At 38.0% G+C, this 11477-nt stretch overlaps 1 protein-coding gene across 1 annotated transcript; it reads right to left on the reverse strand.

The window, feature by feature from the left end:
• Positions 1 to 2076: 2076 nt before the first annotated feature.
• LOC132660364 (taste receptor type 2 member 42-like) lies at positions 2077 to 3045 on the reverse strand. Its single transcript, XM_060604361.1, has one exon. It carries the CDS (start codon positions 3043 to 3045, stop codon positions 2077 to 2079), a length of 969 nt encoding a protein of 322 aa, XP_060460344.1.
• Positions 3046 to 11477: the final 8432 nt, after the last annotated feature.

Genomic DNA, 11477 nt, shown 5'->3' on the forward strand with positions numbered 1-11477 from the left:
GTTATTTGTTCCTCTTCCATAAATCACCTGGTAGACAAATGGAAAGAACCAATCATTACACCAGAATCTTTAACTGAACATTTATTTGGTGGGGGATAGGAATAGTTAACAAGAAATCGGTGACAATCTCCATCTTTCCCCAACACTTTGGTCCCAGGGTAGGATACAATTATGGATATTTCTTCTCTGGGTGGATGACACTGGCCATGCCTGTGTTGGGAGTGGCTCTTCTTGGATTGTGGCTCAGCTGCTGTTGAGTCCCCCACGACATCTCTTGTTATGGGGAAAGTAGAGATGCCGGGCTCGATCAAACTCGAATACAGTCTACAGTACGTCAGTTGCAATGACCCCAGCCTATGACCTTGTCTTCTTTTACTAGTCCTTTGCTTTGTCAAGACTAGAGCCCTATTCCTTATAGTTCCATCTCCCTAACTTTGTTGCATGAGTGTTGACTCACTCCAAGTTAAACATTCACTCACTTATCCCTAAGGCCTACTTCTTAGAAAGAAGAGCTGCTAAAAAATTAGCTCAATCATTTTATCTTGCGTACCAAAGAAAAGTTTCATAACGCTAAAAATTAAACAATGTGCTTGGTTACCATCTTATAAATAGTGCAAGATTATGTCTAAGTCATTTCTATGAAAGGCTATCTAAAACAAAGGCTATCTACCCAGCCTGATTTGCATATCCGCTTTTACCAAGGCCAGATAATTACAGTGATAATCGGACAAAATAGTAGTTAAGGGCCAAATAAATAAATCTTCTTTTGTAAAATGTAAATTACTTAGGAAAAATGGTAAAATATGTGTTATGATTAAAACCGTTATCCACATCGTTATTGTTATCAATACACAGAAGCACCACACAGCCTAGACGTATTAGAGGTTTAGTTTTCTAAATACGGCGAGGGAGGACAGGGAGAAATGTTCATAATTCTAACACCATTCCAGGTCCAGGGAGCAGCCCTAGAACAATGTCCGTACCTACAGGTCCGTCAAGACTAATTTACAACCCACGTATTTATCATCATTTAGTTACAACTTTTTGTTTCTTTAATGCAATCTAAAGAATACATCGAAAGTAAACCCTTAGGGTTTACTAAGAAAGTAAACCCTAAGAAACCCTAAGTAAATTCTTCATTTTTTAAAAAAGTGTATTTATTTTGAGAGAAAGGGGTGCGGGAGAGGCAGAGAGAGAGAGAGAGAGAGAGAGAGGGAGAGAGAATCCCAAGCAGGCTCCACAGCCAGTGTGGTGCCCGATGGGGACTCCATCTTAGGCTGTGAGATCATGACCTGAGCCTAAACCAAGAGTCAGACACTTGACTGACTGAGTCGCCCACACGACCCAAGAATTCTTCATTTTTAAAGAATTCCATTATATATAGCTGCATAGCATCTGTATAATATTAAAATCTACAACATCATGTTCAAAATGTTATAGTAAACTTTTCTACCCTTAACTTTATTTAGAATTTGTCGTTACTGTATCTAAATTTAGGTTATGATAGTCAAAATACCACTTTCAAATTAAGATTAGCATTATAAGCATGTGTTTCTAGTTTATTTTGTTTTGCACTATGAATATTATTTTCAAATAACTCATTCCCATGTTATCAATAAGACTTCTAATGACAATGAAAAGCTTTTTCATTTAAAAAAAATTAAGCCTTTACCCTATGAGGTCATGTTTTTCCCATCTCTGACTTTAGTTGCTCAATTAACTTTTCTATCACCATTTTATAGATCATCTACCTAGTGAATAGTAATTTATCTTGATTTCTAAAATACGACATGCTTCTGACATGTAATATGAATTACAATTACATAAATCTTTTGCATATAAAATTAAATAATTTTGAAAGCCTATTTGCGATTTTTAAATATTGGTAACCACTGTGTTAAACAAAACTAAATACTTTAAAAATTATATTGGCTGACCATGGGTCAATTATCATCAAAAGTAACTTTTTCTAGGGAAAATTTCATTAATGTTTGACAATACTTAAAGGAACCCTGTAGGGGGAAAAAAAAGAGAAGTGAAATTGATCCTCAAAGACTCCTCATTAAGTCTTTATCTTTAGAAAGACCCTGGAACGTCTATCTGTAAAGACGAAACTGTTTTTTCTCTTTTCAAGGTGCTTTTAAGATGCCGCAGTACCTTCAAGGCTGTCTGTCTCAGTTTGCTGTTTCCCAGAATCAAAATTAATGAGTGGCCTGAGGGAAAGACATATATGGCCAACATGATAAACTTTGTGAACTTGTTGTTCCAAAATATGAAAAGCATCCAGTTTGTCAATTGGATGGAAAAAAAATGAACTGTGAAGAGGAGGAGGAAAGACATAACCATTTTAATGGCCCCCTTATGGGCCTGTGTGCTAGGGTCCCTGGAGCCCATGAAGTTGAGCTGCAAATTTCTGATGTGTCTTACCAAGGACAGAAACAATAGGACCAGTGAGATCAGGGACAGAACAATAGGAATGGTATAGGAAAAACTAAGAAGAATCAGGGTTTTAATATAAAGGCTTTTACTGTCATTTATATGTAATGTCAGATTACTTTCATCCATCACATAGACGTTTAAGAAGAAATCATTCAATGATTCTAGCACCAGGAAGTCAAACAGCAGAAAGGGCAAAGAAAGGACAAGAATGGCAAGAACCACTCTGTTCGTTCTCCACTTCAGCCAGAGGAAGAAAGAGTGGGAGAAGTGAGCTATTTTAAGGAGGTAGAAAATGCTCAGGCAGGTGGTAAACCAGGTAGTCCAGTGATTAGTTATTCTCCAAAGCAAAGTAATAAGTTTTGCTGATTTCCAAGTGGAATAGAAAGGCGGAGATAGTGTCATTACAAATGATTGCCACAATGACACCAGCAGCTGAGTGATTCGGGAGAGAGCCAAGCAGGTGAGGATGAAGTCAACAAAAGAGATTTTTTGGTTCTTGATCCATTCAGAGCAGTTCACCAGTCCAACGAACACATTCCCCGACATTCCAATTATGAATTCTGCTGTTGACAGCGTAAGAAAGATTTTATCCAGTCCGGCTAACATTTCCGCAGGAAAAAATCCAAATTTCTAACGTCGTGTCTCATTAGCAAATTTGTAATCAAACTGTCTCAGCACAGCATCCATTTCTGATAGTTACCTTCACCGTTGCGATTCCAGTGTTAACCAGAACCTCCTGCTGTTGGATACAGTCTCATATATATACGTATATGGAAATTTCTCTGCTTTATTGTAATGCCGATCTTAATCCAGAACCATCTGCTAAGGGGTAGCATCCCATATACTTTCATGAAGATGGTTTTATTTATTTGAAAGAGCTACTCATTTCCAAACCAAACCGTTTGTTTTTCTATTTATAGTTGGCAAGGATTCAAATTTTCCACTTGAGGTAATGATCCAAAGGTTGAAGTCAAATTCGTTAGCATGCAAATATGGGCCAGATTCTTTTTCGCTGATTTGTGAAAAAAATTTACCTCACCTGAAATACTATGCCATTTAGATCCAAATATTTTCGTTGTTTTTCATAGAAAGTTTTGAAATAATCTAATAATCTAAATCTAAATAAACTGTCCTAAAATTTAGTTATAATTCAATGAATATATCTTGAGTATCTGCTATGTGTCAGAGTCATTTCCAAAAGTAATATACTTTGCTACAAAAAAAAAAAAAGCATTAGGAGATCCAGAAAATAGTGAAAACACAGAAAGAAATAAGAAGTAAGAATAAAATGTAATGTGAACACAAAAAAGGTAACTATAAACATTACTGCTGGGGAAAGAGAAAAAAAGTGGTATTTTCCTCAGATTTTATAGATAATTGGGATTTCAGGAGAGAACTAAGTTATATTTTGTACTGATCAAACAAAATACAAAAAGACGGCAAAACCCAAATTACTTTTCTGAAATTAAAGTCTTCTCACTGATAATTTACTGTAATTACAATGTTCTTCAGGTACCTCTGAGTAACATGTCTTCTGAGTAGTTAAACATATTCCCCAGTTTTGCTCTTTATTTTTGTACTTGTTCTATTTGTTTTGGCCAGAGATATAATGGTGTCCATCTAGCCTTAATTAACAGAAAATAGGTAGAAAATCATTGCAGATTAAATAAGGAAATAATAAACAAACATATCTGCTCTATGTTCTAGGAACAATGAGTTTGACACAAGCCATTAATGTACCAGAAATGGGCTGAGTTACAGCTCTTGTGTGTGTTGGCATTAAGTGTTCTGGTGTTGCCAGACCACATCCAAAATAGTGAATGAAATAAAAAAAAAAAAAATTAAAAAATTAAAAAAAAATTAAAAACTTGGCCCTTGGCCCTTTTCAATGTTACTGTCACACTGCCAAATTAAATTCTATTAATTTTGTAAAGTGTATATTTCAAGAACAATGTTGTACAATGAACTATGGGTAAATTATTTTGTATGACAAAATTTTTGATTTAGAACAAATATTTAAAATTATAGGAAGAAAGAGAAAGAAAGAAAGGGAGGAAGGAAAGAAGGGAGGGAGAAAGGAAAAAGGGAAGGAAGAAAGGAATTTATTAGGTACAGCAAGGCTGAAGGCAAATAAAGAAATTTGGTAGTAGCATTTTCGAAAGGAGAATGATAGCCTTGACTAAGATTAATGTCTAGAAATGGAGCGAAATTCATGGCTATGAGAAGCATTTAGGAGATGGAATCAGCAAGTCTTGGTGATGGATTTGGGGCTATAAAAAGGCAGAGAAGCCGGCACTTTCAAGCTTCTTCTTTTGCACCTGGATGCATGGAGTAGGAGGACCTGAAGGAATCCCTGGAGGGAGAGCAGCTCTAGAAGCAAGGGGTGGTCAGGGGCACCTGGGTGGCTCAGTGGGTGAAGCAGCCAACTTGGCTCAGGTCATGATCTCCCGGTTCTGTGAGATGTGAACCCCACGTCCGGCTCTCTGCAGTCAGCATGGAGCTCACTTTGGGTCCTCTGTCTCTCTGTGCCCCTGCCCTGCTCCTGTTCTCTCTTTCTCAAAAATAAACTTTAAAAAAAAAACAAACAGGGGAGCCTGGGTGGCTCAGTCGGTTAAGCGTCCGACTTCAGCTCCGGTCACGATCTCGAGGTCAGTGAGTTCGAGCCCCGCATCGGGCTCTGGGCTGATGGCTCAGAGCCTGGAGCCTGCTTCCGATTCTGTGTCTCCCTCTCTCTCTGCCCCTCCCCCATTCATGCTCTGTCTCTCTCTGTCTCAAAAATAAATAAAAACGTTAAAAAAAAAATTAAAAAACAAACAAACAAACATAGTAGCAATGGGTGGGAGACAGAAGAAAAGTTGGAGAACGGTGAGTTCTGTTTTGAACATTTTCGGAGTATCTGTAAATCATCCAAGTGGAAAGATGGGGCAGTCACTTGGGTATTTGTGACTACAGCTCAGAAAAGAAATTGAGATTATAAACAGATTTGGGAGTCATCAGCACATACTCAATTCCATAAAAGGTGATGGATGAGCTCCACGGCCCTAAGGAACACCAGAGGATAAAGAAATCAAAGACAAAAGGCAGTCAGACAGAGAAAGGAAACTAAGAGGTCACAGGATTCAAAGCTACCATGAGCAAGGAGTGTTACAAAGAAACGGTAGCCAATTCTTCCTGATACTACCCTTCTTTTATAAGGAGGTAGCAAGGAGGTCCTTAGTTACTATGGAATATAACTATGGAATAGTTCAACTGAATAGAAACCAAACTGCCGTGTCAATGAGATCCCAAAAATGAAGCGTTAGAAACCCTATACTTCTATACTTCTATATAGAAGTATACCCATATATGGCTATAATGTGATCAACACATTAGTAGATTAAAGGAGAAATACCAGGGGGAAAAAGTTTAACATAAATCTGCATTTATTCATAATAAATGTTCTTAGCAAACTGGGCATAGAATGCAATATTCTTTTTCCTGATAAAAAGCTGTGTACAAAACCCTAGAGGAAATATCGTACCCATGGATACGTTGCAATCATTCCCCCTGACTTTGGGGCCCAGTGAGCTAAAAACATCTCACTATATCTATTTTTTTGCAGGTTTTCACCAATCACAGTAAGACAAGAAAATGACATAAAAGATATAAGATCAGAAAGCACAAAACAAAATTGACCTGATCCACAGACGATGATTGAGATTACACAGATTATCCAAAAGGATTCTTCAATACATTGTTAAAATGCCCATTTGCAAGGTTTCTGGACACATAATAAATGTGCAAATATCTGTTCCATCTCTTCATATCATCAGCAAACAGTTAAAATGAAACACTCTCTTAAAAGATGAAATTTCCACAACCTCAACATACATCAAGTATCTAAGAATAATCATACACACAAAAAGTATGCAACACCTTTGTGGAGAATGTCAAAAAGTCTGAAAGGGCTTTAGCATTTTTTTAGCCAGTATGTATTAATTACACACTAGATGTAATCAAAGCCTTAGATTTGTTAAAAACTTTAAACCGTTATTACACACATTTTCCCATTTTAGGTATGCGTCCAAGCACTTCAATTCTCTGACTTCATTGTTGAATATATTAAAGTTTCCTGCTTCATGTATAGGTCATGAATTTGTCTCAAGTTCAAAAACAACCGCTTCTAATATAGCACTGCCCTTCCCTATCTCACAGATAATCACCTCTCTTCCTTTCACCTAGTCCAGTCACTTGTTTTGAGTTTTTTGTGTTTGTTTAACCATCCCATAGGCTGCAGTTTTCCATGTGAGGCAATAAGGGATGAGATCATCTCTTGTTTGCTAATGTGCAAATACAGACTGAGGTCCTGTCATTCTTTTTGCATTTTCTTTGCCTAACAAATTTATATCTGTATCTTTCGCTATGGAGGATAATTAAAGCTATTTATAGTCCTCAAAACTTGGTTAGAATGACAAAAGTAAAGCAAATGTTAACTATCCAATAGAATTTTCTTCTAGAGTAACTTAGTATTCATTGAAAGTACTTGGATCTAGGGGCACCTGGGTGGCTCAGCGGGTTAAGCCTCCGACTTCTGACTTCCGTTCAGGTCATGATCTCACGGTTCATGAGTTTGAGCCCTGAATCAAGCTCTGTGCTGACTGCATAGAGCCTGCTTGCGATTTTCTCTATCCCTCTCTCTCTGTCCCTGTCCCGCTTGCACTTTCTCTGTCTTTCTCAAAATAAGTGAATAAACTTTAAAAAATAAATAAAAATAAAAAGATAAAGAACTTGGTTCTAAATAATGGGTGTAAGTTGATTTTATAAAATCAACTAAAATGAACTGTGTGCGTGTTGTAAGACTCAGTCCCCCAGAAACAAATGTTGGATTTATTAAATAGGGTTCCTACAGCCAGTAGTAATTATGCCATAGAGAAAGGGACCTTGGAGAAAAGTTGGCTTGGTTTCCATGAACGGAAGTAGATGGAGGTGTGAAGAGCTCTCTTCTCTGAATGTAACGCAGTTGGTGTTTGAAAAAAAAAAAACAAAACTTTTTTTTTTCATTAGAATGAAACTGTGATATTTAGCCCTACTTTTAGGGCTGTCCCAGAGATTAAAAAGATATGGATCCAAAATGCTTCAGACATAGCCCTTATGGAGCCATTTTACACTATTCCACCTTTAAACTGTGTCTACTCCGTGGAGGACCCTCAAATCTGTTGTGAGGAGATGGGATGCCGGATGATTGGGCCATTGATGCCATTTTGATCCTTTCTATTTGTCCCAAGCACCCAATATATGAGGTCGTTTTCAACGTGCATGGTGTTAAGAATGATCACTGTGAACACAGGATGGGGTTATCAAAATAGGCTATAAAACCCTGCAGTCACTCTATGGGATTTCAACCTACATCCAACCTTTCCCCCGATCTGATCAATGGAGTATGTTGTTGTTATTGTTGTTTGTTTTTCCTTTTCTTTCTTTCTTTCTTTTTTAATGATCTAAACCTGTGGTGTTAAAGCTTTGCCTCCAAAGATAGGCTTTGTCTTCATTTTCTACTCTTTATTTTCTTTTTTAATTTTTTTTTTTTTTTTTTTTTTTTTTTTTTTTTTAAATCTCTCTGTTCAACGTTTTTTATTTTTATTTTTGGGACAGAGAGAGACAGAACATGAACGGGGGAGGGGCAGAGAGAGAGGGAGACACAGAATCGGAAACAGGCTCCAGGCTCCGAGCCATCAACCCAGAGCCTGACGCGGGGCTCGAACTCACGGACCGCGAGATCGTGACCTGGCTGAAGTCGGACGCTTAACCGACTGCGCCACCCAGGCGCCCCTTTTTTAATTTTTTTTTAACGTTTATTTATTTTTGAGACAGAGAGAGACAGAGCATGAACGGGGGAGGGTCAGAGAGAGGGAGACACAGAATCTGAAACAGGCTCCAGGCTCTGAGCTGTCAGCACAGAGCCCGACGCGGGGCTTGAACTCACAGACCGCAAGATCATGACCTGAGCCGAAGTCGGACACCCAACCGACTGAGCCACCCAGGCGTCCCCATAAGTTCCTTATAAAAGTTTATGTGTGTATAAAATGAGTTCATATAAAAAAGTTTTTAAATGCTAAATAATATAAGTCAAGTCTCTTACAAAATTATTATGAGAAAAAGAGGGAATAAGAAACAGAATAACATCCCTATAGATAGTGAAAGCACTTCAAAAAGATGTGCCCACAGAAAAGATTTTTTAAAAAACCCTTTTGATAGAAATGAGATAACAGAACTCAGAAAAGAATGAGAAATAAAAGGAAAAAAAAATCACAATACAAACTATATCCGAACTAGAAGGAACACAAAATGAGAACACATGACAAATAGTCCCTTAAAGGAAGCTGAAGATAAAAAAGAAGAAAACATTTAAAATCACAAAGGAATGAAGAAAAAGATAAAAGAATTTTAGAGAAAATAGCAAGTGTTGAAAAGTAGTCTGAGAAGAGCTAAATTACAGTTAATAGGGGCCCCTAAAGAAGAAAACCACAGCGAGGTAAAGGAACAAATTTGGAAAACACTAACTCAATACATTTTTGCGAAAAAAATTTTTTTAAAGGATTTGAAACTAGTAATTAAAAGAATTATCTGAAAATCTGAGAATACTGACCCTAGTATGATCAGTATTGATCACTGACCCTACTGATCCTAGTATGATCTCTGGACTTTAAAGAAAAAGAAAAAAAAATTCCATGCACATTTCTGAGACATTGCAAATGACTTACCAGGAATAAAAGTAGATCACCCTAAGAGTTTTCGATAATAACACTCCTTGTTGCCAAAAGAACGTAGAGTAATATATTAAAGAGGCAAAAACAAAGAAAATGTGATTTTCTATCTGCAAAACTGACATTCTGGCAAAAGGGAGTACAGGAGCTGTCCTTAACTAGGAGAATATTGTTCTCTTGAGCCCTTCCTGAAGCGTTTACTGGAGAATGAGTCTTAGACAGCAAAAATGCCTAGAAAGAATCAATATAGGTATTGATAGAACATTAAACATACAGTCACTTGTACAACTAAAACTTAGTGAAGGTTAATGGAGAGAAAGTAATAGTTATACGATATGATCATGTGGATATGGGAGCATTATTTATTTATTTATTTTTCAAATATTTATTTATTTGTTTATTTATTTTTGAGAGAGAGGGACAGACAGACACAGCACGAGCCGGGAATGGCAAAGAGAGAGGGAGACACAGAATCCCAAGCAGGCTCCAGGCTCTGAGCTGTCAGCACAGAGCTCAGTGTGGGGTTTGACCTCACAAGCCGTGAGACCATAACCTGAGCCAGAGTCGACGCTTAACCGACTGAGCCATCCAGGCACCCAGGGAGCATCATTTAAAAATAGGAGGGGAGGGGTGCCTGGGTAGTTGGTCGGTTAAGCATCCCGATCTTGATCTCAGGGTTGTGAGTTCAAGTCCTGCATTGGGTTGTGTCCTGGTGTAAAGCCTACCTAAAATAATAATAATAATAATACAAAATACATAAGATAAAAATAAAAATAGGAGGGGAAAATGAGAGAATATGCAAAAAATTATCATAAAATGTTACTGCTGTAAGAAATTGTAGTGTTGGTTAGAATTAATTAGAATTAATTAGTAAATTAGATTAATATTATTATTCTAAGTCTGTTTACATAATGTGAACCTATTCTATCATCTCTATGTCCCTTTAATTTTTCAATACGTTAAGAATCCATATATTCTCAGACATTTAAAAAAAAAACCCTCGCATGCAAGGCATCGAAATTAATACGGTGATACGCAGTGTGTTTTACGATATTTCTTTGAGTAGAAAAACGAAGGGGTGATAGAACACTTTGAATTACCTCTAGATCTTTTGACGTCCTGAAATTGCTACCTCGCTGCTTGTTTTAAAAGGACAATTTTTGCTTTCCAGCTTTCAGTAAGGCCCAAAGGCACCACAGGTTTTACATCGGTTAATTTGAGGACATTAGCAGTCTCAACATGCGACACATTTAAGACATGCCATCAGGAATTTAACTCCTCTTGGCCTTGGAGACCTGACAATTCGGCAGCCCTTCAACCGCGTGTCTGAGCCCAGGATCTAATGCCATCTTTCCCCAACAAGGAAATGTCATGCGTAAGAAACACCCTTGTTTCTCACAGTTGTCTGTAACCATTTTTGGCAGAGTAACTTCCCCTAATCGGCTACAACGTTTAAATCTTATCTCAACTGGTACGTCTGCCGCTTGAAGAATAAAAGACGTCGCTGTTCTCAACTCTACAGCGGTGCTGGCAGCCGTGTGCCCTGTGTTATGTAACAGGTCCCATTCTTAAGTTAATTCAGAATCTGAGATAGGAGTCATAAAAAAACTATTGTCCTGCCCTTCTGTTAATTGATGATGCCCGATGCATCACAAGGAAATTAATTCCATCAGTAAACTCTGCGGAGGCTTCCATTCCTTTCTGGAATCTCCTGCAAACACTGTCTTCTTGGGTGTTAGGATATTTGGTTAGGAGTCTTTTCCGGCTGTCTCGCACCATCCGCTGTCCCTACAGCAGGAATGACCTTTGGGTTTCCACACTCATTTCCGTACACCGATTACTTATCGTTTTGAAACCATTTTCCAAAAGACTTACCATCACTGTCCAGAAAACAGTTGCCTTCGTCTCCGTACCTGTAACCTCAGGTATCTACGTACTATGCTACCTGCCTCTTAGGAGTTAGGACAGAAAATACACACAGCGTTTTAACCTGGTGTTGAATATTGTATGGCCCTGCGCTCAATATCGATGGGAGAAGCAGAATGCTGAAAATCCATGTTGTCAAAAATGCAGTGCATCTCAGTTATCCATCCTGACATTTTCTTTTTTTCTTTTTCTTTTTTTTTTTTAACGTTTATTTATTTTTGAGACAGAGAGAAGACAGAGCATGAATGGGGGAGGGGCAGAGAGAGAGGGAGACACAGAATCGGAAGCAGGCTCCAGGCTCTGAGCCGTCAGCACAGAGCCCAACGCGGCGCGAACTCACAGACCGTGAGATCGTGACCTGAGCTGAAG

This window comes from Panthera onca, chromosome B4, assembly GCF_046562875.1.
Source record: "Panthera onca isolate mPanOnc1 chromosome B4, mPanOnc1 haplotype 2, whole genome shotgun sequence".
NCBI classification, from domain to species: Eukaryota; Metazoa; Chordata; class Mammalia; order Carnivora; family Felidae; genus Panthera; species Panthera onca.